Source organism: Cavia porcellus, unplaced genomic scaffold (assembly GCF_034190915.1).
Source record: "Cavia porcellus strain 051 isolate PalLab524CR breed Dunkin Hartley unplaced genomic scaffold, mCavPor4.1 scaffold_25, whole genome shotgun sequence".
NCBI lineage: Eukaryota > Metazoa > Chordata > Mammalia > Rodentia > Caviidae > Cavia > Cavia porcellus.
The window spans coordinates 40070977-40083354 of NW_026947508.1; the positions used below are offsets into that span (position 1 = coordinate 40070977).

At 40.2% G+C, this 12378-nt stretch overlaps 1 protein-coding gene and 1 non-coding gene across 2 annotated transcripts; both read left to right on the forward strand.

Annotated features, from left to right (window-relative positions):
• The first annotated feature begins 23 nt into the window (after positions 1 to 23).
• On the forward strand, positions 24 to 12378 carry LOC100732718 (cytochrome b-c1 complex subunit 6, mitochondrial). The gene is made up of 4 exons (XM_003462486.5): positions 24 to 203; positions 7098 to 7127; positions 8079 to 8240; positions 12184 to 12378. The coding sequence occupies exons 1-4, from the start codon at positions 150 to 152 to the stop codon at positions 12214 to 12216; spliced, it is 279 nt and encodes a 92-aa protein (XP_003462534.1). The 5' UTR covers positions 24 to 149; the 3' UTR covers positions 12217 to 12378.
• On the forward strand, positions 10723 to 10906 carry LOC111754750 (U2 spliceosomal RNA). The gene has a single exon (XR_002789418.1). It is a non-coding gene; the product is annotated as a U2 spliceosomal RNA (small nuclear RNA).

The following is a 12378-nucleotide window of genomic DNA, read 5'->3' on the forward strand; positions in this document are numbered from 1 at the left end:
AGGGCGTGATCGCCGACTGCGACTAGTGTGCCGCACTTCCGGCCAGGTCGCCGGATATCCGCCGAGTGACCCTTATTAGTCCTTCTTGATCCTGAAGTGGAATAGGTACCGCTGCTGCTGCTAGCGTTGAATCAGAAACGTGGCCGGACATGGGACTGGAGGACGACCAGAAGATGCTGACTGGATCCGGAGATCCTAAAGAGGTAAGTAAAGGCAATCGATTCAATCTAGTTCGCTGCCTTGAGGCCCAGGACGAACACACCAAAACAATCTGCTGAGCTCTCCTGGTCCAGGATTGCGGCCTGAGGTTTCCAGGGTCAGGAGAACTGGTTCCTGCTACCCTTCTCCAGAATTGGTCCAGTGACTTTGGCTAGGAAGGCAAGTAGTAATTCTCTGGGCCTGTTTCTCCATTCTATGTGGTGACGGTTTAAGGAAAGCGAAAATGCTGTACCGAATAAACTGTGGTACAGCTAGTAGAATACCTGTGTTTTCAGTCAGTCAGGTGTTCTGAGGCCATGGTTTGGAAGATCTGTGATGCAGACCAGTTAATTCTTGGGCCAGCTCAGGTTAGGGATCACACATCCGTGGAGGTTATTGAATGCTTTATGTATACTAATTCACTTAATCTATACGATATTCCTGTGAGATATTGGGTGCTGTTATTATTGTCATTTTTGTAGATGAGGCAACAAGCGTAAAGAGGTTAAATATTTGAGCACTCATGGCTCACAAAATGGTGTAGCCCAGGCAGCATGGTTCTTAGGACCCTTATGGTGCTACACAACCCTAAAAGCTACTTGTTTTTATTTACAGTCCCATTTCCTACGTAGTCAGTGAAAGGGTTGCTGGCCCAGGCCGGATACTGTGGCCGGTAAAGCCAAGGAGCTCCTATCTCCCCCCACACTTAGAAATTACCTCTGGCGCCAAACTAAGACCAATGGGCTACTTGTGCATCCCTAATGCCCCCTTGGGTTCTACCCCAGGCCGAGGCTACTTATGTGCCTCACTCCACGTGTTCCACGGAGAGATCGCTGGCCCCGGGGTGGAGATGCCACGCCCCAGGGGGTCAGGGGTGTCTCTCTCCCTCCCCACATTCCCAAAATAAAGGTTACTTATATTTATTCCCAAAATAAAGGTTACTTATATTTTATATTTAAGATATATTTATCTTTTCAGCCGCCGCCGGTCCTCCTCCTCTTCCCCCGCCTCCACAGTTCTATCAGTCAGTTGTCCTCTGCTCACGTCATGGCAGCCGTTCAGGGCTTATGAGTTGAGAATAGTTGGAATCTTATCCCTTTTTTCTAGCCTTAAATACGTTTTCAGGAAGAGGCAGAGTCAGTCGCAGAGAATTCAACAAATGCCTCCCACAACAGGAACACACAGAAAATGGGCAATCAGTTTTAAAATTAAGAGACCTGGATATTTTCTGAAGAACCCATAATTCTTGGGGGCTGGGGATATAGCTCAGCGGCATAAGCACCTGCCTTGCAAGCAGGCGGTCCTGAGTTCGATCCCCGGTACTGATAAAAATGAAAAAGACAAAAAAAAAAAAAAAGAACCATAATTCTTGGAGTTTTAAGTCTTGTCCTTCAGTGTGACCTTGGTTTTTCTCTTTGGTTGGAAATTTTACATCTTTCTAGTTCAGTTCCTGGGAGGCTGAAGCAGGAGCATCACTAGGGCATTAGAGTTCAGCTTTGTGGATTTATGACACAAATTGATCAGTTTTGTAGTATTAATAGTCGGGAAATGATATATAAGATATTAATTTCTGGTTTCTTGCCTCAGACCAAATGTAATTTTAGTTCTGGATTTTTTTGGGGGAGGATGGGGATTGTGGTACTGAACGCAGGGCCTCAAACATGCCAGGCACATGGTTTACCACTGAGTTGTGTTTATCGTCCGGCTTTTAGTGTTTTGGGGGAAACATTTTCAGTACAAATTTTTAATGAATTTTAAAAGATAGCTTGTTTAATGAAAAACTAGAATTTACATTCTAAATAGCATCTTTAATGTTTAGGAGAAACTTTTAACAATTGTTAACAACAGCTCAGGTTACAGTTGAACCTGCCCTATCCTTCACTGTCAGCTTGTGTGCAAACTGGTCCCTTTTCTGATGGTAGACAGTGAAACAGATTGCATGGGATTTTGAAGACAATGATTGTTGAACTTGTTCTTTTTATTTCCTTGTATACCTTTTTTTCTCTTCCCCTAAATTAAGACACTTGCATGCATAGGGAGGCAAATGTCTTACTTCTGACAGATTGTTGAGATATTGATCAGGCGCCCCCATGCCCCATACTTAAGCCTATGCTGACATTCCTATGGGGAATTTTTAATCCTGCTGTGAAAGAAAGGAGACTGAATTTGAAGTCCTGCTCTTGAATCATAAGTAAATATGTAGGGCCTAATGTTTCCAAACTCACAAGTGGAGTTGTGTGGACCTTTGGTGTATTTACCTGCCTATTAATCTGCAAGCTAGAAAGCAGTGTTACAATGATCTTTACATTTGATCTTGGCCAAAAGCCCATGAAGTGATCATAACTATGTTTAGTTAAGCTCTGGCTAAAGAAAAGTTTATGTTTAGCTGTTTGATCTTGCCAAGTCAAGTTCAGAGTCTGAAAAAAGTCATTTTTTCCCTCTCAACTTGGTTTGGGAAATAAAGGCTAAATTTGGCTATTTCTAGCAATACTGGACTAAAGTCTAGACCGAGTATTTTTGTTGCTTTTTATTTATTTATTTATTTATTTATTTATTTATTTATTTATTTTACTGGTACCAGAGATCGAACTCACGACTGCCTGCTCACAAGGCAGGTGCTTATGCCGCTGAGCTAAATCCCCAGCCCCTAGACAGAGTATTTTAAGCTCTGTAAGTCCCGTATAAATATCCAACAGTTTGAATTTATTTGCCTTATTATTTTTTTGTAGGAGAATTGAACTCAGGACCTTGTGCTTGCCAGGCAGGCACTGTGCCACTGAGCTATTTCCCCGGCCCCAACAGCTTGAATTTATATGAGAAAATGTCTAACTACTGTTTGTTATACCTAAAACAAGATTACTCCCTTAAGTCCTGTGAAAGTATAACAGAGGGTGCCACATGTACACCCCTTACTTTTCTACTGTAAATTTTTACTTTACCATAATAGTAGCCAGCCGTGTGCCCCTGAGGGATGCAGAAAACAATCTCTGTGTTTACCCACTTGCTATGAAAAAGCATGGTATGTGTACCTGTACAAAAGTGTCAAACCAGGATTTATACCCCCATTATCCTTGGTGGAACAGTTTTCAGATGTGTTTACCTGAGCATCACAAAGCAGAAATTCCAAATGAAATGTTGCAATTTCAAGACAAAGAATTGTATAGCACAATCTTTGGATTTCAGAAAGGTTTACATCGACCTTGTATATGGCAAAGAAGAATAAAGTTGTACTGCTGATGGCGGTACTGAACCGTGATAGAAATATTGGTAGGGAAGCCTCAGTAAAACAGAAACCTGCGGTGAAAACTTTATACACCACCACCAAAGCTGGAGTATTGTTGATGAGTTATGCAGCAGCTCTAATGTCACTTGAAACACAAAGCATTGGCCAATCCCAGATGTGTGTGGCATAAAGAATTTGATAGTTTACAAAGAAAATAACCAGTGCAAAATACTATGGAAAAATTTTCTAAGAGGATTGGGACTGGAATTTTTAAGAGATCAATTATAGCAGAAGAAAACTATACAGAAAAATTGTGAATCTCACTGATGAGCCGATAGGTGAACAGGCAGGTGTAACATCCCAAATATGACAACAGGAAAACCCAAAAGATGTCAGCTGTGCCCTATAAGAACAGGAAAACAAAACATACATACTGTCAGTATAAGCAATACTCGTGTATGGAATGTGTGATTTTTTCATGTGTGAAGAGTGCCTTGAGAGTGACAGTTGAAGCAAAGATTATTTCTGTGATAGATTTTTGTGTTTACATTGTAGTTTACATAGGTTTTTTTTTTAGGTTTTTTATTTCTGATGTTATTTCTTAAATTTTGTAAGCAAATACACAACTGATGTTAAAATGTTGATGCCTATTGTAGGGACTCATTCCACATTTGGCATTTTACTGATATTTTGTTTCCCTACTAAGCACATGTTATACAGCATAGTAGGAAGGTCCCAATACAATAGGAAGAGAAGAGAGGTGCCTGCATATAGCAAAAGAAAGCTAAGCACATGTGTTGTCAGTGTAAGCAAGAACATGCAGCTGTTGCTTGTCAAGACTGCCTTGGGTATGACAGCTGAAGCAAAAATTATTTCTGTGGTAGACATTGGTTTGTGTTTACATTGCAGGTCACATAGGTTTTTATTTCTGATGTTATCTCTTAAGTTTTGTAAGCAAACACACAGCTGATAAGAGAATGTTAATGTCAGCTGGGTGCTGCAGCACACACTTTTCACACAGCCTAAACTACTCCCAAAAAAGCAAAACAAAACAAATGTTGATATGTATTTTAAACACTCATTACGCATTTAACTTTTTAAAAATTTTTATGTAGAGACAGAGTCTTGCCATGTAATTCAGGCTAACTTTGAGCTCACTGTGTAGCCCAGGCTGGCCTTAAACCTGCTGTGTACCTCCTGCCTCAGCCTCCCAAGTACTGAGATTACAGGTGTACCACCACGCCTGGCTTTGATATTTATTTTATTGATATCTTAGTTTCTTATTATTTTAGGTGTTATAATTGAAGTAAAGTTTTTTTGTTTTTGTCCAGGTATGATGGCACATGCCTGTAATACTAGCACTCAGGAGGCTGAGGCAGGAGGATTATCATGAGTTCTAGATCTTTCTGGGTGACATAGTGAGCTCAAGGCCAGCCTGAACTACATAGCAAGATCATGTTCCCCAAAAAGAATTTTTTGTTAAGTGCTATTGGTAATTTCATTATAGTTCATATAAGAATTTATTTCTGATGTTAATTTTTGGATTTTTTAAGGAAGTGTACAGCTAGTATGAAAATGTTAATGTTTATTCTAAGTACACAATACAATTCAAATTTAATACTTTTTAAATTGGTATTTTATGTTCCTATTAACTTCACGTTGCATAATATGATAAGAACCTCTTGATGAAAACAGCAACAGCTACCACATGTCAAGTATGTCCTACAAAAAGGTCAGAAAAGCGTAGTACATGTGCTGTCAGTGTAAGTGATATGTGTGTATAGAACATGCCATTGTCATGTGTGAAGACTGCCTTAGGTATGATAATTGAAGTAAAGATTATTGGTATTTTCATTGTAGTTCATATGGGAATTTGTTTCTGTTATTGTTTTTTAGACTTTGTATACCAAAAGCTAGTTGATGTTGACAATTTTGATGCTTTTTCATAAACAGTCAATAAGTATTTTTGGTCTTTTTTTTTTTTTCCGTTTTCGTTTTTATCGGTACCAGGGATCGAACTCACGACTGCCTGCTTGCAAGGCAGGCGCTTATGCCGCTAAGCTAAATCCCCAGCCCAACAGTCAATAAGTATTAAAAATGCAATAATTAGCAGGGTGTGGTATTCATGCCTGTAATCCCAGCCCTCGAGAGGTTGAGGCAGGAGGATCATTGTGAGTTCGAGACCAACGTGGGCTACAAAGTGAGCTCAAGGACAGCCTGAACTGCATAGTAAGACCCTGTCTCAAAAAGACACACACATACACAAGCAGTAAATTATTTTGGTGATTTTTTTTCCTGTTAAGCACTCATTGTTTAATATAATAAAACTCATAAAACCTGAAAGTTTGGGTTCAGGGATTTAGCTCAGTGGCCTAAGTGCCTGCCTGGCAAGTGCCAGGTCATGAGTGCAATCCCTGGTGCCAAAACAAAACTAAATTAAACAAAACTCTCAAGTTCAACACTAGCATGAGTAGCTTTTTGAGATCCTGTCTCTAATTTTAAAAAAATTATTTATTTATTTATTGGTGCCAGGGATTGAACTTATGACCTTGCACTTAACAGACAAGTGCTTGAGTCACTGAGCTAAATTCCCAGCCACAAAAAAATTTTTTAAAGGATAGGGATGTAACTCAGTGTGAAGGCTTGGGTTCAGTGTTCAGCACTACAAAAATAAATAATGGATAGATGTAAATAGGGCTAGGGATATACTCTAGTGGCAAAGCAGTTAACCTAGTGAAACAGAGTCCTGTGGTAGCCCAGCACTGCTCATGGTGTTTGCTTACCACATCCAAGGCTCTGGGTTTAATCCTCAGCCATGTAAAAAACAAACAAATAGTGTCCATTTTGAAATATTTTTGGGTTGTGTCAGGTATGATAGAGTGACAGACATGGAGACAACTACCTTTTTTTTTCTCTTTTTATCGGTACCAGGGATCAAACTCACGACTGCCTGCTTGCAAGGCAGGTGCTTATGCCGCTGAGCTAAATCCCCAGCCCCCTAAGACAACTACCTTTTTTTGGTCTTTTTCCTTTTTACCATTACCGGGGATTGAACTCACGACTGCCTGCTTGCAAAGAAGACATTTATGCCGCTGAGATAAATCCCCAGCCCCGAGACAACTAACTTTGAAAGGACCTACTACTTAGATAGAGTCTCTGAGAGTATACCCCACAATACAGGGTTATGTGGGGAAGTGAGCAGAAGAAGTTAGGGAAAGTGTAGCTCATACTCTTGTTTCTGTGGGAAGAAATGACTGAAGCAGGGTAGGCAAGCCTCATTAAGTTTAGGATTGGATAGTGAGTAATCTGTTAAGTTTCAGATGAGAGGGCACATCCATAATTTTTCTTTATCCCTGGAATAGTTTAGGCAAAGGGAAATATGAGCTTCATATATTGTGGGACTTACATAAAAGAAATGGTTGGCTACGTGGGCTTTGGATAAATTATGTTGCGTATAAAAAAGATGGGCTCCAGGCAAGTTGTGGGCTTTCTCTGATAGCTAACACTGCAAGAGTAGCTCCAAAATGAGTATGGCTACTAAGATGTCAAATGTCATAGAATATAGAAAATAAAACATGATTAGTATAACATCTGTTCTCAGTATTTGTAATGTGGTATAGATTAGGGAAATATATGTCATAAAATCGCTGACATTACTTTTGTTTTTCTTTTGTAGGAAGAAGAACAGGAAGAGGAGGAATTAGTGGTAAGAGCTGTGTTCGGTTTAGAATACTCAGTAAAAACAAGAATTGTGAGCTTTATGAAACTAAGAGCACCTTAAGGAGTCTTTATATGATACCTTCAGGAAATGAGAGTGGGATAAGCTTTTAATACTTTCTGTCTGGGCATAGTGGTTCACACCTGTGATCCCAGCAGTCAGCAGGATGAGATAGGAGGATCACTGAGGCCAGCCTCAGATACATACCAATAGCCTGTTTCAAAAACAAAAAACTAGAAACTTCCTGTGCAGTGAAAGTCTGAAACACTATTTTAGCTCTGAGTTTGAGACTTCTTCAGCTTACCAGGGAAGAGAGAACATCTAGAGGGCCTTGGTTTCAGGAAAACTCAGACTAGCAGTGTCACACACCTGTAATTCCAACTACTTGTGAGGCTGAGGTAGGAAGATAACACGTTGGAGGTCAGCTGGGCAACTTACCAAGCCCTTGTCTCAAAAAAGGGGAGGATATATAGCTTAGTGGTGGAATGCTTGTCTAGCCAATACCACCAAAAACAAAACAGACAGAAATAATTCTGGAAGGAACATTTTCTACATAGACCTGGTTTTTAAACAAGGGAATCTGAAGTTTTAAACACAATGTATTCCATAATGCTGTGTTAACAAATAAGACCTCTGATAGTTCTCCTTCAAGTTTGGCTGGATTTCCTTTACCACTGGTTTTTCAAATAGGACTGAGATGTTCAGTGTACACTGGCAACCTTGGAAGGCAAGAATGTGAAATCTTTCCATACTACTTAGCATCGGAGTTGAGTGAAAGACCCCATTGTGCTATTTCTGGCAGTAGTTTGGCTCTGCCTGCTGGCTTTCTGCATGGTAATTCAGAAGCAGCACCTTGGTTTAGAGGTTGTATTAATCAAAGCATAAGACTGGTGGGTCTTCTCTACAGCCTCCATTTTGTTCCTTTTGTTTGTGGTTCAGGACCCCCTAACAACAGTGAGAGAACAATGTGAGCAGCTGGAGAAATGTGTGAAGGCACGGGAGCGGCTAGAGCTCTGTGATGAACGTGTCTCTTCCCGATCACATACAGAAGAGGATTGCACGGAGGAGCTCTTTGACTTCTTGCATGCGAGGGACCACTGCGTAAGTCAGTCCAGAGTTGGACAGTGAAAGCTTATAGTGGTCAGAGAACTTGGCACTTGCAGTCTTTCTATGCTAGGGTCTGCCCGTCAGCAAGTGTCAACTGTGAACTTGTTATGTCAAGAATAGCATTTTACAAAAAAAGAAAGAAAGAATAGCATTTTACATGAATAATTTGGTCTGAACTTTGCCACTTCCACTGGAGGGTAGGTATCATTCCCACTTTACAGATAAAAATAGATTCAGAAAAATAAAGGCATCATGACTTCAATGCTAAATAGAAAAGCTGGCTTTTGTTGCTTTTTTATTTTGTAGTTTTTAGTATCAAACCAGGGTCTCAGGCTGTGCAGACACAGTATGTTTTTACATAATTGTCTGCGAAGTTTTATTTTTAAAAAAAATTGTGCTTAATTCTTTCATATACTACAAATTATACACAGGCAAAGTTCGATGGGGTTGCTTGAAACTAATGAGGAGCCAAGCATGGTGGCACATGCCTATAATTGCACTACTCGGGAGGCTGAAGTAGGAGACTCATAAGTTTGAGACCCTATCTCAAAATTTAAACAGAGAGGCTGGACATGTAGCTTAGTATTCCCTGAGTTCAGTCCCCAGAACTATAAAACAACAACAATAAAAACTGATTGGGTAGCCAGGAAATACATGACAAGATGGGGTATAGTAAGCAGCAGAGTATAGGCCTAGCATATGAGAAACCCTCGTTCAATCCTCAGTGCCAAAACCAAATTTGACATCATTACCTATCAGGAAAGGCAAATCACGTCAAGAGAACATGTTACCTGGGCGTGGTGGTGCATTTCTGTTATCCTTGCACTCAGGAGGCTGAGGCAGGAGGGTACTGTAAGTTTGAGACTAGCCTGAACTGCATAGTGAGACCTTGCCTCAGGAAAAATAAAAGCACGAGTGAACCAGGCATGGTGGCACATGCCTATAATTGCAGCACTCTGGAAGCTGAGGCAGAAAAATCTTGCAAATTTGAAACCAGCCTGGGCTACAAAGTGAGCTCAAAGCCATTCTGAATTGCATAGTGAGATCCTTTTTCAAGACAAAAAAAGGGGGCTGGGGATTTAGCTCAGTGGCATAAGCGCCTGCATTGCAAGCAGGCAGTCGTGAGTTCGATCCCTGGCACTGATAAAAATGAAAAAAGACCAAAAACAAAACAAAAGCAAGCATGAGTGTTTCTGGGTTTGATCCTAAGCAACATGCATACGTATACACACAGAGTGACAAGTAAGTATTAGAATGTGGAGAAACTGAAAACCACATATGCTGCTGGTAGAAATATAAATTGGTACAGCCACTGTGAAAAACAGTCAGGTACTTACCCCAAAAGTTAAGTATGTACAGGTTTAACATATGACCATCCATTTTTTAAATTACATATCCAAAAATAGGGAATAAAGATTCAAACAAATCCCTGTTCATAGAAGTATTAGTTGTGGGGTTGGGGATTTAGCTTAGCGGCATAAGCGCCTGCCTTGCAGGCAAGCAGTTGTGAGTTCGATCCCTGGTACCGATAAAAAAGGAGAAAGGCAAAAAAAAAGTATTAGTTGTAACAGCTAGTAGGTAGAAACAGCCCAAGTATCTTTTGGGACGAATACGTAAACAAAATTTATGCATACAGTGGGATATTATTCAGCCTTAAAAAGAAACTGATACATGCTACAACAGATAATTGTTAAGGACATTATGCCAAGTGAAATAAGTCACAAAGCACAAATGTTGCATCATAACATGAGGTTTTTTGGAGTAGCCATATTCCAGAGGGTAGAAATAGCCACAATCAGAGGGATAGAAGATGGACTTGTGGTAATTAGGAGCTGGAGGGAGAGGAAACGAAGATCTGTAGTTTAGAGAGTCAGGAATTTCAGTTTGGAAAAACGAAGAGGTTTTGGAGATCGATAGTTGCAAAACAAGTTACATAATGCCATAGAAATGGCATTACACAGTGATTAAGGTGGTAAATTCAGTGTATATTTTACCGCTTTTTGAGGTGGTGGTCGTGCTAGATACTGAATCCTGGGCTTTGCACATGTTAGGCAAGTGTTTCACCACTAAGCTGCATATCTTAGATAAGTGTTATGCTTATCTCACATGCAAAGTGAGGTAAGTCAGGCACAGACTCATATATACAACAGGATTCTGGTATTTATATGAAATGTGTAAAATAGGCCAGTCACCCTTATTACATCCCCTCTTGGTATTTACTGCCTCCCACTTTGTAATCATTTAGCAAATCTTTTTAAACACTTATGAGCTAAACTGTGGCTTAGGATATGGAACCGTTGTCCCTTCCTTCACTTAGTTTATGGACCAATACAAAAGACAAAAGTAGAAACATGATAAAACTGTGGTAAGTCTTTCAAGTGTAACTTGAGGATGGCATTCACTGACACGTGCTTGCTCCCTTCATGCCCTCTCCCATCTTCATTTGCTTATCACTATTAGAAATTAGCTTATTTTTATTGCTTCTTGGCCTTTTGGCTAAGTAGAGCATCTGTATATGTTAGTGTTAATATCTGACACATCATCTGTTTCAAGGATAATAGAGTAAATGGATTTTTGGAACAAGGAGATGGAGTAGAAGCTTGCTCCATCCACTTCATACACTGACCTGGTATGATACCTCTAGGAATGGTGTACTATACCAACTCCAAAGTATTTAATTAATATGGTTTGGGGTTTTTTTGAGACAGGATCTTGCTATGTAGTGCAGGCTGGCTTTGAATTTGCTTATGTATCCCAGAATGGCCTCAAAAGAGGTCTCTGTGATCCTCTCACCTCAGTCTCCCGAGTGCTAGGATTTCAGACATGTGCTACCACACCTGGCATGTTTAATTAATATGTAATATGAAGCTATGTGTGGAAATGAATACCTGTAATCCTCTGGGAGGCTGAAGAGGATGATTGCAAGCTCCAATACAGCCTGGTCAATGTAGGGAGACCTTGTCTCAAAATAAAAAAGGGCTGGAGATTTAGCTTAGTGTGAAAGCCATTGGTTGAATCCCAAGTAGTGCCAAGAAAAATTTCTTTTTTGTCAGTGAGTGTACTGAGAATTGAACTCACGACCTTGCACTTGTCTGACAGTTACTATGCCACAAAGTTATATCCCTGGTCTGAAAAACCCTTTTTTTTTAAAAAAATTAAAGAAATCTAATATTTATATCATGTGATGAGAGGTACAAGTGTTTCTGTTTTGTTTTTTGTCTTTTTGAGATAGGGTATCACTATGCAATTCAGGCCTGCCTTGAGCTCACTTCATAGCCCAGGCTGGTCTTGAACTTGCAGTGATCCTCTTGTCTCAGACTCTGAGTGCTAGGGTTACAGGCATGCACCACCGTGCCTCCTGAAAGGTACAAGTTTTAGTGGGAAAGATAAAAGGATAGATATGTGTAGTGATAGGGGCTTATTTAAGGAAGGCATGCGGTAACTGTAAGTTTTGAATGAAGAATACAAGATGAAAACTGGGAGAGTTTCAGTAGAAGGGATAGATTTGGGTGAAGAGCATTCAGTGGGACTCAAATGCAGAAAGGGTGTTGTGGGAAAGGACCCAGTACTGTTGTAGGTCTGTGATTGATGGGTTGATTGTTTGTTTTTCTGAGACAGGATCTTGCTATAACTCAGGCTGGCCTTGTTACTATGTAGTCCAGGCTGGCCATGAAAGCACGTCATCTTTCCTCACCTTCCTGAGTGCTAGGATTATAGGTGTGTACCACCACTCCCAGTTGAAGGATTGATTTTTTGAGACAGAGTCTCAGTTCAGGCTGACCTTGAACTCATTATGTAGCTCAGGCTGGCCTCCAACTCTCCTGTGTCAGCCCCCAAGTGCACCACCACACTTGGCAACTGTTGTAAGTTATAAAGAACCCTGTAATCCATGATATGAAAGCTGCCAATTGATGATTTTTTTTTTTCCCCTGTCTAGGTGGCCCACAAACTCTTTAATAGCTTGAAATAAGTGTGCAGACTTATTCAGCCTTCATCACCTGGATATCAAGCTGTTTTTTTGTGATTTTGAACATGTCATTTGTTTCTGATTTGTGAACCTCATGGATATGGGTTTACGCAAGTAGCAATGTAATTAGCAGATTCTGTCTTAATAAAATCCTGTGATCTGCAA